We start from the raw sequence: 19,153 nt of genomic DNA, 5'->3' as shown, positions 1-19,153 counted from the left end.
CTCCTAGAGCAGAAGGAGCAGCAGGAGAGGCTGCGGGAGGCCGCGGCCTTGGGGGACATTCGGGAGGTGCAGAAACTGGTGGAGAGCGGGGTGGATGTGAACTCCCAAAATGAGGTCAACGGCTGGTAAGTGGGGAGCGGGGGAGGCCCAGGGTCAGAGCAGCCCGCCCCGATGCGGGGCGGTCGCCGGCGACCTCGGCGACACCAGATAAGGTGTGACTTGGCGCCTGGGCCCTCCGAGGTTCTGCGCTCTTGAGGCCAACCCTGGCCCCCCTGCCTGGTATAGTCTGGGGCGCGGCCTACCTAAATCCTGACCCACGTGGTCCTCCGGAGTTAGTGCCCACCCTACCCCTGGGGCCCCCGCGGTCCCCGAATCTCCTGGCTAATATGGAGCTCATCCCAGTTCCAGTGTTGAATTATTTTGCCATAGGTGCTTCTGAAGAACACATCTGTGCAGAGCAAAACACATAAGCAACTGAACAAATATGAATCTTATAAACTAGCACAGTTTCTTTCCCCAAGACCAGAAAAAAAAAAATCACTTGCTTCACTGTTCTGCTTCTCTGTTGTCTCACTGCAGCAATGGTTGCTGCCGCCTATAGCTGCCTGTTGAGGGACGACTCATTCGTTTATTCTCTAGATCCAAGGCTTTAGATGCCTGCTTGCGGCTGAGTCCTTCCCAATTAAATAAGGAGTCTCTTTTTAAGATGCGCTGGTGGTCAAATTTTTGGTGTTGTTACTGAATGTGGTATTATTCTGCCTTCTTCACATTTAATTTTTTTATTTGATCCAGTCTACTTTGCTAGCTTAGAGTAAAAGTGAGTTTGCAATTGTTTTATTTTTTTTTAAGTGGAATCATTTAGAACTGAAAGGGACATTGGAGATGGGTTCAACCCATCTATTCAACACAACTATTACTAGGATAGTCGAGACCAGAAGCACAGTTCTTTGACTCCTCACAAATTTATCTACCTCCTTACCTTAAAGAAAACAACCTGGGTAACTTTTGAGAAAGCCAGGAAACAGTAGATAATGCTGTTTTGTTTTGTTTAAAGGTGTTTACGAACAAGCTTTCTGTTCTGTGCGTACCTTTCCTGAGCATTGCTTCCTAGCTCACAAGCTGTGAATCGCTGTTCTGGCGCTGGGAGGCAGTGTTGTATAGAAGAATGAGCCTGGTCTGTCTTTCCTACAGATTCTCCATTCCTGCCTAGTTATCTGAACTCTAACTAGAGTCACTTCATTTTCCAATTATTTCAAAAGTGTTGTGAGCATCCAACAAGCTAAGCATAATTTAAATAGCCAACATTTATTGAGCTTGCTCAGTAGCACAAACAAGATTCTAAGTATTTTATGGGTATTATCTCATTCGCAACTACTCTGGGACATAGCTATTGTTATTTTCTCCATTTTACAGATAAAAAGACTGAGGCCCAGAAAGATGAAATAATTTTCTCAAGGTCTCAGAATTTACAGTACCTAGGAGCTGGGAAACAAATCCAGCATCTGACTCCACACCCCACTTTCCTAACCATAATATCGGCCACAGAGTAGGTTCTGTTAAAAAAAAGGAACAACAGGCCCCAGGCCCCAGGCCCCAAGGACAGCAAACCTAGAATCAATTGCAGTTTCAGCCCCTCCCATTCTGGCCAATCAGTCTGGAATTTCCCAATCTACACTAGTGAGGTAATCTGCCTGATAAGACCCTGCTGCCCTTCCCCCAAAGAAAAGTATACTCGCCTGAAAAAAAAGGAACCTTTCTTGTCTTATGCTAATAACTCTTGTCCTACCCAGTTTCTGCCTATAAAAACCTGTTTTGCACAGCTCTTCAGAGCTCCCTTCTTTTTGCTAGGTGAGATGCTACTGGATTCATGAATCGTTTAATAAAGCTAATTAGATCTTCAAATTTACTCAGTTGAATTTTGCTCTTCAGCAGTGCTCAGTTAATGTGAAGTGAATCTGAAGTAACCTGAAGAAGCTTCTCATAGATTTATTTGGGGCTGACGTCTAAAAGACACCTCAAATTCAACATGTGAAAGGTTGAATTCCTGGTCTCCTCTCATCCCCCTAATTGCCCCAAGCCTCCTCCTCCCCACCCTCCTCATCTCAGCCTCTGAGGGTGCTCAGGCCAGAACCCTCGGTGTCCTTTCTGCCTCCTTTCTTTTTCTCACACCCCAAATCCAGTCAATTGGCTAATTCTGCCAGCTCCACCTAGCTACAGTTGGAATCTGACCATTTCTCACTGGCTCTGCTACTATGCCTGTCGTACAGAGCTGCCATCATTCTGTCACCTGGATTACTGCAGTAGCCTCCTAATTAGTCTCCTTGCTTCTACTCTTATACCCTAGTCTTTTTACAATGCAGCAGCCAGAGGGATACTAACTTAAGACTAAAGTCAGATCATTTCATACGGCTCAAAACCCTCTAGTGGCTGCCATCTCACTCTGAGTAAGAGCCCAGAGTCCTACAGTTTCTACTCGCTGTCCCCTGATTCTCCCTCCTTACGTCTGTGCCTCACCTCTGGATTCGACCCTTGCTTTCTTCATCTTGCTCCTTGCTTTTCCTGAAACACCAGGGCACAGACCTAATTCAAGGCCTTTGTGTTTTCTCTCTCCATCTAAAATGCTTTTGCTCCTTCACTTCTTTCAGGTATTAGCTTAGTTATCACCTTGGTGAGATTCTCCTTGGCCCTCAATTTAGAATTGCACCATGCCCTTCCTCTGCTCCTGGCATCCCCTAATTCCTTTCCTTGCTTTATTGTCTCTATAACACTTAATAACAATACTTAATAACCACCAAGCATGCTGTTTGTTTTGCTTGTTTATTTGCTGACTGCCTCGGTTTCCTTATCTGTGAAATGGAGGAATGTTGATAATGGTATTTAACTCCTAGGTTGTTTAGAGGATTAAATAAGTTAATATATGTAACGCTTTTAGACCAATGTCCAGCATGTAAAGCACTATATCTGTGTTTATTTTATTAAGCAGTGTGCTGGATAATGGGATATAAAGATTACCCTCAAAAAACTTACTCTGTGGTATAGAAAAGCAGAGTGGTTACTGCTTTCAGTTTTTAGTTGCTTGATAATCACAACTTCAGCACTGATGAATGATGTCTGAAATACTTTCCAGCGCTAATAGGAGATTCTGACTGCAAATTTAAAGCTTAAAGAGTTGAAGTTCAAATATAGAACTCCCACATCAGTTGTAATTTAAGTGTCATGCATACCCCCTTGGCTTTAAGGAGCAAATATAATGGCTTGTGAAGAAGTTGAAAATATTGCCTGGCTGCAGTGGCTCTGAGTTATGACTGCCCAGAGCCACACAAGTCTGGACTGTAAATGATCACTCAGGGCTCTAGGCTGTGGGGTGCGAGCCGTGTTGACTTAACCCCACTTTACATGATGATACTTTAGCTAGTTGGTTTGTCCCAGAGTCTCTCAGACCCACTGGCAGTAAATTACCTCCTTCACTCTAAAGCTTGTCGTGAACAAGTTTGTCCTAATTTACAACTAGCAAGTGAGCACTTTATTTCCAAAAGGGAACATATTTTTTTCTCATCATGTTCCATTCATTTTCGAGTGCTTGCTTATTATAATTATTCACTTTTCAAGCCTATGTCACAGACATCCACACAGAAACACACTCTCGGCTGCAGTTTGCCCAGAGTGAAGGATGCATTAGATCTTCTACTTCTAGCAACATCTACCTTGTTCCTGGTTCACTCATTCAGAAATATTAATTAAGCACCTGTATGTACAAGCAGATACTTCCTTATCTTCATGGAACTTATGTTGTAGAAGTCTAGTTCAAGACTCTTATATTTCCCAAATTGGCAGTCATCTCTTCATAGAGTGCACCTTTCAGGCACCTGAATAATCTAATTCTAATGAGTAATATTGTGTAATGTCACTCCGAAGCATCAGTGGAGTTGCTCCCAGCCAGCCAGATGAGCTAGCTTTCCATAAGTCATTAATGTTAAGGTGCCCAGGGTAAAATCAGCTTTTTCCTGGAACCAAATGAACTTTCTAGAGATTATATTTCCCAAGTTAGTGACCTAATCCTCACATATGTTCTGTTCTTTACCATATCTTTGTTTGGCTATAAGCACTGAAGATATTTATCTCAGTTCAATTAGAGAGTTGGTAAAGGAGGGCATTTCAAAACAGAGCAGGAAAGAGGGTTTTCCTTCCAGAATATCATTCAGCTTTGGCAACTGGGGATGAATTTAGTAGCTCTGAATCCTTCCATTTCTGTTAAGATGGAGTTTTTTTCTGGCATGCTAATTATATTTCTATGCAGTGTTAAAATAATAGCCCTTCAGAGTATGCATAATCCCTTCCTATGTGCACAATATTAAATAATTAGTTTTACTTAAATGAGTCTAGTATGTTAGAAGAATTCTCGAAAATTTTGGTGGTTGATGTCCATTTTTAAAGTGCCTCAAGAATTGAAGTCTGTGTGCAGTGCTTTACATTTAAGCAGATGAGGCTATGTTTGTAGCCTTCTGGAGAGAACTAGAGAAGCCAACTTTTTTAAAAATGGAAATTTGGAAGGCCTTTTGTGTGCGTGCAAAAGAAAAGTAGAGGAAAAGAGAGCGAGCTACTGAGATTCAGACAGGAATATCTGCTGTAGTAATAATTTTAGTGGCAGAGCAAGCCTGTAGATAGGAGATGGTTATTTGCTTGATAATATTTAATCTTCAAGTGATATTTGATGCATATGAAGCAAGTTTCCATAGTCCCTGAAAAGGAATATGGCAATATAAAGATACATTTTAAAGAGACTGGGGCAATCTAATGAGTGATACTGACAGCGTAACACTCAGCAATACCATTAGAGTTATCCCACCAGCCAGCCTGCCAGCCTTCTGGAAGCCATTGAAATTAAAGCTCTTGGGATAAATTAGTTTCTCCCAAGGGCCAGAAATGAAATTTAAAAATAAATTTTAAGCATACTAAATGTTTCGATCATCTGCTTTCTGAAAAGAAAAGTTGAGATTACCAGCCGGTTTCCTGGTTCTAGCTGAACTCTTACATGTATTTATTTACTAATGTGTAGAATTTGAAATCCCAAATCACCTCTCTTCTTTTTAAATCGTTTTTTCTTTCTTTCTTTCTTTTTTTTTTTTCTTTTTCTTTGGAACAGGACCTGTTTACACTGGGCATGTAAACGCAATCATGGTCAGGTGGTCACTTACTTGTTAAAATCAGGAGCTGACAAAGAGATTCTTACCTCAAAGGGAGAAATGCCAGTCCAGTTAACATCAAGGAGAGAAATCAGGAGGATTATGGGAGGTAAGTCTGTGTTTTGGGGCAACTTTTGATTTTGTCAAACTAATTTAAAATTTGTTATTATTGGCTACATTCTTGATGCCATTCAAACAACCAGTCTATGTCTAAAAGCAAAGACTGCGTTACTATGCCAAGATAGGAATTCCATGTCGTTTCTAGAAAGATAGGCATTATAGGTTTTAATTTTTTTATCTGTAAAATTTAAGACAATAAAAATGGTAATCATAAATCTAATGGAATAGTCTTTACTTTTCTGACTTGAAGAGGCACTAAACATTGAGAAAAGTATTTGTCATATACCAAAGGACACTAGCTTTTACAAGACACTCTTCTTGGTAATCTTTAAAGGGCTATGTAAAGGTTCTGTGTTTTCTTCTTTTTAAGTGGAAGATGATGATGATGACGGCAACCTCCCCCAGCTCAAGGAGTCAGAACCACCCTTTGTTCCCAACTATCTGGCCAACCCAGCTTTCCCTTTTATCTACACCTCTGTGGCAGAGGATTCAGCCCCGCTGCAGAATGGGGGCCCCTCCACACCTCCTGCATCACCCCCTGCAGATGGCGAGCCTCCATTGCTGCCCTCTGGGGCCTTTCCACGGGACCACACCTCTTTGGCACTGGTTCAGAACGGGGATGTGTCTGCCCCCGCTGCTATACTCAGAACACCAGAAAGCACAAAACCGGGTCCTGTTTGTCAGCCACCAGTGAGTCAGAGTCGCTCACTCTTCTCTTCTGTCTCATCCAAGCCACCAGTGTCTCTGGAGCCTCAAAATGGGACGCACACAGGACCAACGCCAGCATTCCAGCCATTTTTCTTCACTGGAGCATTTCCATTTAATATGCAAGGTAACCCCTTGTCAGCAAACAGCCTCCACAAAGGGGCAGACAATATCCAGAGGTCTAGTGCTTTACTTCCTGTTTATGTGGGGCGGGGGGGTTATATATTTATTTATTTATTTTGAGCATAATTACAGATTTACAGAAAAGTAGCAGGAACTCTCTTTATTCAGATTCACAAATTGTTTACCTTTTGCCCTTTTACCCTGAACTATTTAAATGTGTATTTCCTAAGAACAAGGATAGTCTCTTACATAATTATACACAGTACAGTTATCAATTTAGGAAATGTAATCTTGATTTATAATGGATCCTCTAATCCATAGTCCATATTTAAATTTTGTCTGTTGTCTCTACAATGGCTTTTATAGCTATCTTTACTCCTTCCACCCTGCCCTCTGCCCAGGGTTACCCATTACATTTAGTTATGTTGTTTTAGTTTTCTTTAATCTGGAATGTTTCCTCAATCTTTCTCTATCATTTTGGATCTCAATATTTTTCAAGAGTCCAGGCCAATTATTTTGTAGAATATGATTTCCTGTCATTCTTTCTCTATTTATTAGTTGGCATTCTACTATAAAGTCTTTCCCTTCTCCTCCATTCATAACGGTGTGAACTCGTACTTTCTTATTTTATTCATGGGGTTATGATCCATTTCGATATTCAGATTATGCCGTATTTGCCCAGAGGGAGCGTCTTCAAGCCAGTTCTTATGTCCCTTGGACATGTCCCAATATTCTTGGAGCATTTTCTTACTTTTTGGTGCAGCAAGATGTTTCCTCCCAAAGCCAAAATGCCTTCCTTATTGAGGTGTACTGTATTGAAATCATAGTTAGACTTTAATTTTTGTTAGTAGTTTTTGCCCTTTTACTGTGTTTATTGCAAGGAGTTGCATACTTCATAAATACCTTTAGATCCACAATTGTTAAATCTTTTTAGAGTAACTTATGTATTCCTATTTTGCCTGTGCCTTTTCACCTCTCTTCTTCCCCATCTTATGAGTGGTTTGACTCCCAAACCCATTCTTAGCCTTTACCTCCTTAGCTCCAGCAACAGAAGTAAATGATCCTTCCATACAGCTGTGACGGTTGTCACCTCCCCAAACCCTCCCTGCCCCCCCACCCCGCCCGCTTTTTTTACTTTGTGAACCACAGTCTTAGATGTAAGGAAGACAATGCAGGAAACTATGCCAGCAGAGCCAGAACTGAGCCTGAGCAAACCCTGCTGATGGTGCTTGGTTTTTCTCATTGGGTGGCACAGGTCTTCGACATGGGGCATGATTAAATATAACCATCTTCTGGAAAAGATCTTAAATTATACAGGCTGAGTATGCCAGAACCATTTATTAACATTTCTCCCTTTTTTGCTAGAGCTGGTACTCAAGGTGAGGATTCAGAACCCATCTCTTCGAGAAAATGATTTCATTGAAATTGAACTGGACCGACAGGAACTCACCTACCAAGAATTGCTCAGAGTGAGTTGCTGTGAGCTGGGTGTTAATCCAGATCAAGTGGAGAAGATCAGAAAGTTACCCAATACTTTGGTAAGAAAGGTAAGGAAAGATCTGTTAAGCATGAGTGGTTGTTTGGTTTTTGCATTTGGAAAATACCTAGTTTCTTCCTCCACTGTATGAGTCATAGTTGACGAAATGAAGAGATAATAGAAAAGGAGCAAAAGGTGGTTTTCCAAATGTAATCATTGAGCTTTCTTTCCCTTTCCTGAGTCTGTGGAGACATTGGCATTTTTGAAAGTTGTAGGATATCGGAAAGAATTTTCTGAACTACCATTCACATGTACCTGTTTTCGGTTGTCTCTGTAGTGGTCTGTAAGGATGCCCTTAGTGCACTATCAGAAGTGGGTTAAATTCTGGGGCAAACCCATAAACGTATGTGGTTTTTCCAACATCTCTGGGTTCTTTGAACATCAGGCTTCTGGCTTCTCAGAGCACCTGAGGAAAACTGATTCTTGCATTGCCTCTCTCTCCCTTCAAGGTGCGCTCATCCTATAGCAGCTGCTATTAAGGGCTTCCACTATTCCAGCCCCGCTCATGCCCTTGAGGACTTCTGTGCACTATCACTGACAGCCTGACACAAGAATTTTTTGTTTGTTTCTAGGCTCTGAAATGAGCCAAGATAGTGGTATCAGCGCAACACCGCGCACCAAACATATAGAAACAAGTGACTCCTCTTAACCTGTTGTTTAACCTGTTTTTATTTTAGGATAAAGATGTTGCTCGACTCCAAGATTTCCAAGAGCTGGAACTGGTTCTAATGATAAGTGAAAATAATTTTCTATTCAGAAATGCTGCATCCACACTGACTGAAAGGCCTTGCTACAACAGGAGAGCTTCAAAACTGACTTACTAATGCAGCAGGGACTTTTATCACTGAGTATTGTGACAGTGTGCGTTGCCTCTGGGCCAAGGACAAACCATTGATCTGAATGCCTTGGATGCCCAGGAGGGGCCCTAGTGCCACTGAGTAGTATACACTAACATCTTTCTGCCAAGGTAGGAAGCCCCTGACCCCCAAGCAGCGGTGCCACTATTCCAAGCCTCTTGGTGCACAATAAACCTATTGCTCAAAGCCGTGAACAGCTGAGAAGTGGTCTGGAGAGGCAGAAGCCGACGGTTCTCTATCCAGTGTGTTTTATGTGCAGCATGTAAGAGAATTGTCTAAGCAGAAGCTGAGAGAGAGCAGAGCCTATTTCTAGCCACTCCTGTTGACAGTGCACCTGAAGAGCCAGGATGCGCTTTTCTTGGTGTTGCATGCTCACAACTCTCCTAAAACATGAAGTGACTAGAGAGGAAAACTAGTGAAAGCACAGGTACTGAACAAATGGGTTTAAGGTGACTTATGGCTGTGAGGTTTCATATAACCTATTTATAAGTGTTACTCAGGTTCAAAGTATTTAAGAATACAGTTACCTAATTGTAAATATGCTGTTAACCAAAAGAGCTTCCCCTCCCCCATTTTTTCCTTTGTAAACACTCATGACTGCTTCTCTGTCTCCAGTGGGCTGTTGCCTAGACAGTCATCTCTGCATTAACTCCCCTCCATCACTAGAGGGCTCTCCGATGCTTTCCAAGAGAGCAAGTGCTTTTTTTTTTATAACTGAAGCAATTTCTATCATCTCTGTGTTTAATTGCACCATGAGAGAAGAGCACAAACATTGCCTGTCCAATGTTCTCCACTTTCATTTTTCCACTAGAAATGAAAAACAATTTTTGAGACTGAATCTGTTGCTATTTTAAAGGTTATTGTGGGAAACTGAGCTAAAGGAGTTAGCATCTTTATTTTTGTATCAAAGATAAAGGTTATTTTGAAATTATTAGGATTTTTACACAACTCTGAAATCTGTTGCTTTTGTAAACAAATTGTTTGATCGTAGGGATCCCCCACTACTCGCACTAATCCACTTAACGAAGTCCATTGTGAGTCTACCAGGCTTTGTTCTGTAAAAAAGAAACACACCTGATTAAACTCTTGAGCATGGCAAAGAATTTTTTTAAAAGAATGCATTCAAGGATTCTTTTCCTTTCCTCAGTGTCATTATCATTAATGTTAAAAGAAAAGCCACTGTCTTGTTGAAACAAACAGCTTAACTCTAGAAATAAGAACGAGCACACTTAGAAGAGCAGGGGTTTGAAGCCAGCTGTTGAAGAGCATCCCTGTTGTCTTAAGAAGCTTTTTCCCCATAGTGCCTAGTTTCCAAAGAAACTTAACTTCCTAACTGTGTTAATTTTATTGGAACACGACTGAGAGAGCACGTGCAGAAGATGCCAGTGGAAGAGAATGTGGTGCTAAGATGACAGCCTCCTGCTGCTGCCCAAATGCTGAGTTGAGCTGGAGGTGTTCTCACGGCCAGCTTCATGGAGTCACTGTTCAGTGGTTTACCCATATTCCAATTACTGATGGTGACTACTTACCCTTGTACAGTGTTTGCATAGCAGGGTAAAGGTTACTTATTATTCCCTTTCTCTAAAGTACTTTAAAGAAACCTCCCCTGTGTTTCACTGAACCAGAAGCTAGTTTCTCTAAACGTAGTAACCATTTTTTCCCTTTAAAAAAAGTTACATTTAACTGATAAAGTGGATGCTAGTTCTATCCTGGAGGAAATAAATTCAATATTAATTCATGCCTAAATTACTAAGGTTAAAACTCTTCCAGCCATCAGATCAATTAGAGACCCTCGAGCAGTAGAGGCCCTTGACTGGGAGGTGGCCTACAGAGCAGCAGCTCCAGGGCAAAAGAAACAGGGAGCCAGAGGTTTGGTGTCCCAGGTTAGAGATGGGCCCTACATGGTTCTCTCTCCTGCTTTATAAAGTCCTCTGTGGTCAAGTAACTACTATGTGTGGCAGGCAGTAGGATAAGACTACACAGTTGCTGGTAGGTGAGTTTAAAGTCTTAATCTATGCATTCAGAGAAATATTTTTATATGCTTTGTGTAATTTATAACAAAGATTTTTTTTAAGCTGTTAACTGTGAATTCACCCCTCCTCCTCCACTGCGTATCTAAAGCATGTGTTCACACCGTGCGTAAATATTCACGGAAGATTTTTTCTTTGTGCATTGCTGACTGTTCAAATATAACAAGTATTATTAAAATTAAATATTAACTGATTGAGCCCATGTTCTTTAATTTTGGCCTTTGAAACAGTGCTCTACTTCGAATCATAGGGAGTTCAAATTGTTGGACAGTCCCAGGGACAAGATGCTCTGGAGGAAGAATAGAAGGGACTGTTCCCCACCTGAGCCTCCTGCATCCTGCTGCTGCTTTGGTGCTCATGCCTTGTCAGTGGCACCTGGAGACAGATATTTTGTGCGGTGTCTTTCCTCCTGGTTCACAGCAGTCAGCTTCATTTCCCCGGAGTAGCTGAGCCAGCTAGATGGAGGTCATCCTCTATTAACCACATTTTTTGATTATCCTATTTACTTTACACAACTGAGCCTCTCCTTTGGGCTGTCAACACCTGTCAGGGCCTCAATAAGCTCAGAAGCAAACTCCCAAGATAGGAGAGGAAATACAGCCTTACATTCTTTGGATCTTTAGCTAAGAATGATGCCGAATGAATCTGCGTTTCTTGTTGGTTTAGGGCAGCTAGAGCCTCACAAAGCAGACGTCATGCCAAATTGGTCTAATAAATCAGGGAGCATAGCAGAGACCTTTTCTTAGCACCAAGCAGAGGCAGAATAATTTAGGCATTTGTGCTTTCATACTTGCTTTATCACAAGGATGAAAGTCTTCTTCCATACACTCATAAACATCCTAGACAGAAAGAGCCTGCCAAAAAAAATGTGATTAACCTTTAACAAATGGTCCTGCAGCACAGACTGACCCCAAAGCATATAGAAAAACCAGATCAAAGGCGCCATCTTCACACTTACTGCAAACCATTTAGGGTGGGGGACAATAAACCGTCACCCACAACCGGTCGCATCATACCAAGAATAAAGGTCAAGGAGACCAGAAAACTTAGAAAGGTAACAAAGAGAAGAGATCCATTCTAAATATAAGGCCTTGTGCAGGTGGACTCTGACCTGCAGAAAATAAACGGTTTGCTTGCTCAAGAATGCAAATTTAATTCATCCCCTCATCGCATTTACCAGCCTGGGACTGTCAGGGCAGGGGCAGCCTCTGGGCTGCTCTGTACTCTTCCCAAATTTAGCTTCAGCCGGACTGAGGAAGATGAATGACTCGGAGGCCTCACTGGTTATGGGGACCTGTCGGGAACAGACTTCTAAAGGAGCTATGAAATTAAGCACCTTGCACTCATTTCTCAGCCCCTAGAGAAGCAGGCTTAGAGGTCTGAGGGATGACATAAATGTGAAGGTGTTCACAACAGCTTTCCCAAGAGGCCTTGGGTCAGATTTCAGGGGCTTTATTTCTCACCTTTTTATAGTATCTGCACAGCAGATCAGGAACTACTGGCAACTACCCAGTGAATTCTGGCCGTGAAGACAATATTTCCAGCCTAGGGCTCTTGGGTCTAAAATCTTCAGATAATTCTAGCCATGTAGACAAAATCTACTTCTGCTTCTCCCCCTTCCAGGGTCCCTGCCTCCTCCAAATGTCGTAACCCTCACATCTGTGACCAGGCAGAAAAAGCCTACATCAGGGTGTATATATTGTTGACCACATAACTTCATTTCACCAGTGCTCCATTTTTAATGGATTCAGGCCAGCACTCCAGAGTACAGGACTCAGTTCTTAGGGAGGCCTGACCTGGCAGTCTTCTGTTCCAGGAAGAAAAAGCTTTATTTAAAAAAATATTCAGAGTAGAAAATATGAAAAATCATAGGGGGTAGGGAGATCATTCCATGAAATGATTGAAAACAGTATAGCAGGGAAATAATATGAGATTGAGTCTCAGGAGACCTGGGGACAAGTCTGGGCTCTGTGCCTCAAACCAGCTGTGACCTTGGGCATGTCAGGCACCTCTTGAGCTTCATGTTCTCATCTAAAGCATTTAGCATGGTTATCCTGTGAAGCGCTTTACAGGGGCAAAAATCTAACAAATGCCTCCAGCATTTGCTATTAAGTCCATTCTGCAAATATATTTGGTGTCCTTTTCCTTTTCTTGAGGAAAACCAGGAATGGCCAGGAAGAAATCCCAAGAAGATATTTTAGGCAAGTCCAGCATCGCTGGCCATCCCGTAGAAGATGCCTCTGGCTGCAATGAGGTTGGTTGGAGAATCAAATTCAGCTACTGTCCCTTTGTCCAGGACCAGGACTCTAGCCAAAGAAAAGAAGTGGTTAGGTCTCCATCAGCCCAGACCTGGCCTCATATCCCAACCTTGCCCTTCTGGGTACTGCTCAAGATCTGCAGTGACATGCCAACCCTGCCACTTCAGTCAACCCACCCAACACAGCCGCTACACCACATGTACACACTTGCAAGGCTGGTAATTTTAGCCACTCCGTTTGCTCTCCTGGCAGATGAGGCAGTTTCTGGGATCAAACACAAGAATCCTATTCATCTTTGCTAGTCGGGGCTCCAAAAACCTTCTCTAATGAGCCTTCCCCTCACCGGGGTCATAGGACTGTGTGCAAGGAGCCACGGGCTTGTGCGCTGGGCCCTGTGTGCTTCCATCTGCTTTGTGCCAACTCACAAAGGCACGCGGCGGGAAACCGGGCTGCAGTGAGGCCTGACACTGGAATCTGGGGCTTTGGTTGCCAATCTGGCTGCTGCTGATGGGTGGATCCCACCCGCCTCACCTCACACACAGTCAGGCCTGGGCCTGCGATTAGATTATCCCGCCAACTAATCAGAGGGTGCACCTGGTGTAAGGGCAGGCTCCCTGGGTGAGGCAGGAGTGGAAAGGGATCTCCCAAGCCCAGGGAGATGCCACTCAATGGGAGGGTGTGGACCGTACTCTGTTTCCCCACCTATGGGACACCTGGAAATGTGTTCTAGGAAGGAGTATATCTGTGGCCATCACTGCCTAGCCACTACCCATATTGGAGCCCAGGAGACCATTTCCTCCTTTCAGGGGCTTCTCACTGCTCTTGGGGGTTATGGACCGAATGCTTCACCATGGTCCTAGAAGTGCGGCATGGTGGGGCCTGTCCCTCTCCCCGCCTCATCTTGGTTCTACTGCCCTCGTTGCCCTTTGTACTCCAGCCTCGTGCGCCTTCCCACCTCAGGGCCTTTGCATGTGTTGCACCTTTTGCCTGGCATTTTCAGCTCCCTCCCTACCCCACTTTTTCCCCATGCTCTCCAGTTCCTACTCCTTTAGGGCCTGGCTGGCGCTTCCCTTCCTTAGGAGAGAAAGTATTCTGGCCGCCCTGGGTGAATTGGCTTTCTCAGGCCACCCCCGACACAGACCCCTGCTTCCTTCCTGCAGGCTCTAATTACACATCCAGTAGAGTGATTATTTGATTAATTTCTGCAAGCCCCACCAGAATGAATAACTCCCCATCCCCAAGGTCAGTTTGAGTTTTCTTCCCTCAGGGCTGCTGGTGAAAATCATTTTCAGTTAGGCCTGAGAACAGATCCTCTCAGCCCAGCCCTATCCCTTATCTGGACCCAAGGCCCAGTGCTTCCTGCCCACCTTCCCTTCTCTTCTCCCGGTGGGGTCCTGGATGAGAGTGGGGAGTGGGGTGGGGTAGGGATGGAACAGACAGACCATATCATCAAGCATTCTCGGTTTGGTGCCCGATCCTCGGGGCCTGTGTGGGAACACTTCTGAGAGAGACACAAGGGTTGCCCGTTGCCCTATCTGTGGCACTGTCCCTGCCTTCCCATGCCCTATGGGTGTTTATTTTGTGAATGAAGGCCTGTTGAGGTACTCCCACTGGACTCCTTCAGCATAGATTTGTGGCAGCATCCAGGAGATCCCATGTCTCCAAGAAGGCCGGCCTTCTGGGCCAGCGCCAGCTCACTTCCATGAGGCTTCTGAGTCACCCAGCCCCTCCCCTTATTCTCCAGCACCACACCTTGACATTGGGTACAATGAAGAAACAGGTCACAATTTTTCCTTTCACCCACATGAGCTGCCTCCCCAAGAAAGCCGTAAGGTTCCGAGGGCAAGGCCCCTTCCCTAATCCTCTGAGAAACTGGAGCTAGGGAGAATAAGAGTAAGGGGTCGGGGAGGAGACTAACATTTCCCAGGATCACCTGCACTTTAAACACTTTATGTCACTGACTCCTTCCTACAACCCTGAGAGAAGTTCATGAAAGGTTTGTGAATTACCCAAGGTTACGCATCTCTCCTACCTCCAGATAACCTTAATCTGCCTGCCCCTTCCCGATGGTCCAGGTGACCCCACAGGTCCCTTCCTGCTTGGGTTCTGGTGCCCCACCTGGTGTAGTCCATGATGGTATTGAGCCGGTGTGCGATGGTCAGCACTGTGCAGGTCTCAAACTGGGTGCGGATGGTAGCCTGGATGAGGTCATCAGTCTCCAGGTCAATGGCGGCCGTGGCCTCGTCTAAAATCAGAATGCGGCTCTTGCGAAGGAGGGCTCGAGCCAGGCACACAAGCTGTCGCTGACCCACACTGAGAAAAAGGAAAGCAGACGTCTCCAGCTGGGAGCCCCAAGCCTGCCCCAGGCCTCATTCCCCCGAACTGTTTCTGTCTCCACTCCTTTCCAATGGCCCAAGACTGGCTTTCTGTCAAACTTCTTCATTTCTGCCTCAGCCCGGGACTCCTGAAACAGGGGTCGGCGGAGTCAAGGGTCTGAACACCACAGGATTAATGAGGGGCCTTGGAGGTAGAGCCAGTGCTCGACCACACTGTGCGCGATCAACAGCCTGGCACCATGGCATCCGCTTTCTGTGCTTTCCTCTCATCCTCGCTCCTCAACGAGTGCCATGATGCTCTATCAGTCATTGACACCTTAATAAGAACACCCTTTCTGGATATTTGCACACATTATGCCATCTTGCTTAGCCTAATATCACATAATTTGGACAGTCTTCTCCTGCCTCCATGGACAATAAAGGCCAGGGAACAAGGAAAACAAGGAAGGGGCAGGGCAGAGGAGGACCTGGGGGGTAACTGGTGTCTGGTCACTGGGGAGGTGGAGGAGGGGCAGATGCATACCTTCAACCTCTTGCCTTGGAAGCCAGAGCTAGTGAACAAAGCAAGAATGTGTTCCCAACCACAGAGGCTGCAGCACCCCCACACCCAAGGACAAATACCTCAGCCCTTCCCAAAGGGGTGAGTCACCACAGCCCGAGTGAAGGCCAGGCTCTCTCCCTGGCCCATTCCCGCAACTAATGAAGGTTTTGGCAGCAGAATGAGCCGCCAGATAGAACTCAGGGCTGATTTATGGTGAGACTGGCACAGCATACAGGTTATACTTAAAGTGGCTACCAGCTCAGGGAGGAAGGGAGCTGATTTCTGTCTCAGATCCTGGTGTAAGTGAGGATGGAGGGGATGCTCTGGGGAAGGTGCTGATGGCAAGCAGGGACAGGAGAATGGGCCAAAAAACAACTATGGGTTCAGGGTCTGGAAGCTTAGGCCCGTCTGCCAGCCGCCCCCAACACCACTGTGTAAGTGAAATCCCGTTAGGATGCATATTCAGTCTTACAGGATTGCTTGGGGGAAGAGAGGGTGTCCCACCGCTGGCTATGATGTAGAAAGGAAAGGTTTGAGGCAAAAGCCCCCACTTCTTTGAGTAACTGTCCCTTCTCTGGCTAGTTGAGCAGCTTTGGGCAAATGATTTTATATGTTAGAGCCTCATTTCTGGCCCACAGGACTGCAGTAAAGATTATACGAGATAGTGGAGGCCAAGGTGTTTTGAACACTACTAAGTGCTGAGCAAATGTAAGGTTTTTGTTTTGTTTTTGAGGTCTGGAGAGAGTCCACGGGTATGGACTGAGTAGAATAAGAATAAATAAGAATAAATTTTCCAGGAGTGTATGTAGGCTGAGTGCTTTCTATTTCATCACAATGACCCTAAGACTGCTCTGTTCAAATGGTATTCACTGGCCACATGTGGCTACTGAGCACTTGAAATGTGGCAAGTCGGAACTGGATGTGCTGTAAATGTAAAAATACACATGGGATTTCTGACTTAGTAAGAAAAATATAAAACATCCTTAATAACATTTATGTCAATTATATGTTGAGAAGATAATATTTTCTATATATTGGGCTAAATACACTATTAAAATTTATTTTACCTGTTTCTTTTCCCTTTTTCACCTGGCTACTAGAAAAAAAAATTAATTACACATACATGGCTAACATATTTTTATTGGGCAGCAGAGTGCAAGAGGTATGGGACTATTATTATTCCCATTTTAGAGTGAAGGAAAAGGAGGCACAGAGAGGTTAATCAACTTGCCCCAAATCACAGAGCTAACATGAGTATGGGACTCTCAAGCCTTTAGACTCAGTGAGAAGTGGCTCTCAGCTCTCCCTGATACACAGCCCAGCTGCCGGGGATATAAAATCTGGGGCTACAAGAAAACACAGAAGAGCCCGGGGAGCTCACTTTGCCCTCTGCTAAAATGCAGATGAGCTTGCATCCATCTTGGAAAATATCTATGATTTTCCTAAAGCACTGTAGGTTTCCTCTCACCTGCTCCACAGACATTGACGACCCACAAGGACAAGACTGAATAAGACTTTGGAATCTTCCAGACCTAGTTCAAGTTTTAGACATGCCTTCTTCCAGCTACGTCACTTTGGGCCTGCCTCAGTTTCCTCATCTGTGAAGTGGGACCTCTGAGGCTTACGTGAGGAATCAGAGAGATAGTGCACTGTGTCTGGCACAGAGAACATGTTCAAGACAAAACAATGCCCTCTAAGTACACCCAGGCTGAGGTGGGAGTGAGGAGGGCAGGAGGGGGCTGGCCAACTCCGTGTCATTTGATATTAGATCCCTTAGCTCCAAAAGGTGCTGTTTCTGACTTGTCTACTCCCAGCTGTTACCTGAGATTCTCCCCTCCCTCGGAGCACTGGAAGTCCAGGCCTGCTGGCTGGGAGGCCACAAACGTGTGCAGGTGAGACAGCTCCAGGACCCGCCATATGTCTTCCTCTGAGTAATTGTCGAAGGGGTCCAGGTTCATACGCAGGGTCCCTGAGAACAGGACAGGGTCCTGGGGACACAAAAAGGCCTTAGAAGGAGGCAGCTTGGACCCTATAAGGCACCATGGGCCCCAGGGCCAGGGAAAAAGAAAGGATTTAGGTGGCAGCATTCCCACTCTGTCCCCAGCCCTTTAGGGGGTAGGCAATGACCAAGGAGATAGAAAATGCCTGTGGGGAAGTGATAAACCTCAGCTTTGCCAATCACAAAATCCTCTGCTAAAGCAGAAACAGGAGCACTAATCTGACTCCAAAGTGTCCAGTCAGCAGAAAAAAAAATACCCCAGAGGAGCCAGAAAAAGTGAAATGTAATTCAGAGCTGCGAAACAAGGAAGCCAGGACAGAACGTCTGGGGATGGGTCTGCAATTCAGGGGTCTGGTGTTCCTGGTTTGATTTGCTGGCCCAGGAGGTTGTGGGGCAGGGTATATCTGACCCTTCCAGATCCACGACAGGTGGCCGCTCTATGGCTCTGCTATTGCTCTCTGATTCTCCAGCCTCCCAGATAGAAGTCCCAGTCTTGGACCTCAAGCTACAGAACAGGGATGGGGTCTGCTCCCCAAGGGTCATTGGCCAGTGTGGCCGTCCATGTCAGGTTTGTACCTGGGGGATGATGGTCAGCTGAGAACGCAGGTCATGGAGTCCAATGGCTGCCACATTGAGGTCGTCAATGCGGATTTCACCCTCTGCGGCCTCCAGGATGCGAAACAGACACAGGGTCATGGACGATTTGCCAGCCCCAGTGCGGCCCACGATCCCCACCTGCAGCAGGTGGACAGAGGCTGTCAGGGGAAGGCCCAAGAGTCCTGGGGACATCTCCAGGACACCCCTAGAGAGGCTGAGCAGACATGTGGACTAAAGAACTTGCTCTCGCAGAGACTCACACCCCCTCATGAGGAACATGGCCACTTCCCAGGCACAAACCCATCTCACGCGCACCTTCTCGCCACTGCGCACGCGCAGACTCAGGTTCTTCAGCACCAGCTCCAAGCCCGGCCGATAGCGCACTGAGAAATTTCGGAACTCCACTTCACCCTGTGAGGGCCAGTCCGCGGGAGGTCGGCTGCCCTCTACCACCCAGGGGGCCTGGCCAGAAGGAAAAGACAAGTTCTGTATCAAGGCGGTACCTCTTCCCCAGCCTGGCTCCCTCCCACTTTTCAGTTTCCTTCTCTCCCAAAGTCCCCTCCATCCTCAACCCATCATGGCCCCTGGGGGATAGTCCCTGGTGCCCCTGTGGCCCATGCTTGTGGTTCAGTGAATCTTTTATCTCTCTACCTTTATTCCTCACAGAACTGCTCCAAAACATCCCATCCTCCCTCCCCTACTTGCTCTTTGTGCCACATGCTGTTGAGCTGCCCCTCCCTGCCTGCCCTAGTTCCCCCTTTCACCATTCATTATTGAGTGGCTACACGGTGACAGGTACGTGGGTCACAGTGATAAGCAAGATAAAGTCTTTGCTCCCCTGAGGCTTACATTCTGGTACAGAGGGGC

General features: G+C 45.4%; 2 protein-coding genes across 2 annotated transcripts in view; one reads left to right on the top strand and one right to left on the bottom strand.

Annotated features, from left to right (window-relative positions):
- Positions 1 to 6: 6 nt before the first annotated feature.
- Positions 7 to 10,748, top strand: LOC102888382 (ankyrin repeat domain-containing protein 40). The gene is made up of 5 exons (XM_025041672.1): positions 7 to 125; positions 5,144 to 5,292; positions 5,674 to 6,135; positions 7,497 to 7,669; positions 8,346 to 10,748. The coding sequence occupies exons 2-5, from the start codon at positions 5,244 to 5,246 to the stop codon at positions 8,490 to 8,492; spliced, it is 831 nt and encodes a 276-aa protein (XP_024897440.1). The 5' UTR covers positions 7 to 125; positions 5,144 to 5,243; the 3' UTR covers positions 8,493 to 10,748.
- A 109-nt stretch (positions 10,749 to 10,857) lies between these two features.
- Positions 10,858 to 19,153, bottom strand: part of LOC102893708 (canalicular multispecific organic anion transporter 2) — a 24,797-nt gene continuing 16,501 nt past the window's right edge. The window contains exons 19-23 of the mRNA XM_025041671.1: positions 18,602 to 18,748; positions 18,266 to 18,424; positions 17,512 to 17,678; positions 14,932 to 15,126; positions 10,858 to 12,861 (exon numbers count right to left, since the gene is read on the bottom strand). Of these exons, the coding sequence (XP_024897439.1) occupies positions 12,753 to 12,861; positions 14,932 to 15,126; positions 17,512 to 17,678; positions 18,266 to 18,424; positions 18,602 to 18,748 (777 nt within the window). The 3' untranslated portion in view covers positions 10,858 to 12,752. The remainder of the gene's footprint in view (positions 12,862 to 14,931; positions 15,127 to 17,511; positions 17,679 to 18,265; positions 18,425 to 18,601; positions 18,749 to 19,153) is intronic.

Source organism: Pteropus alecto, unplaced genomic scaffold, assembly GCF_000325575.1.
Source record: "Pteropus alecto unplaced genomic scaffold, ASM32557v1 scaffold98, whole genome shotgun sequence".
NCBI lineage: Eukaryota > Metazoa > Chordata > Mammalia > Chiroptera > Pteropodidae > Pteropus > Pteropus alecto.
Note: the sequence above shows the minus strand (reverse complement) of the source record. Positions and strands in the feature narration are given on the sequence as shown.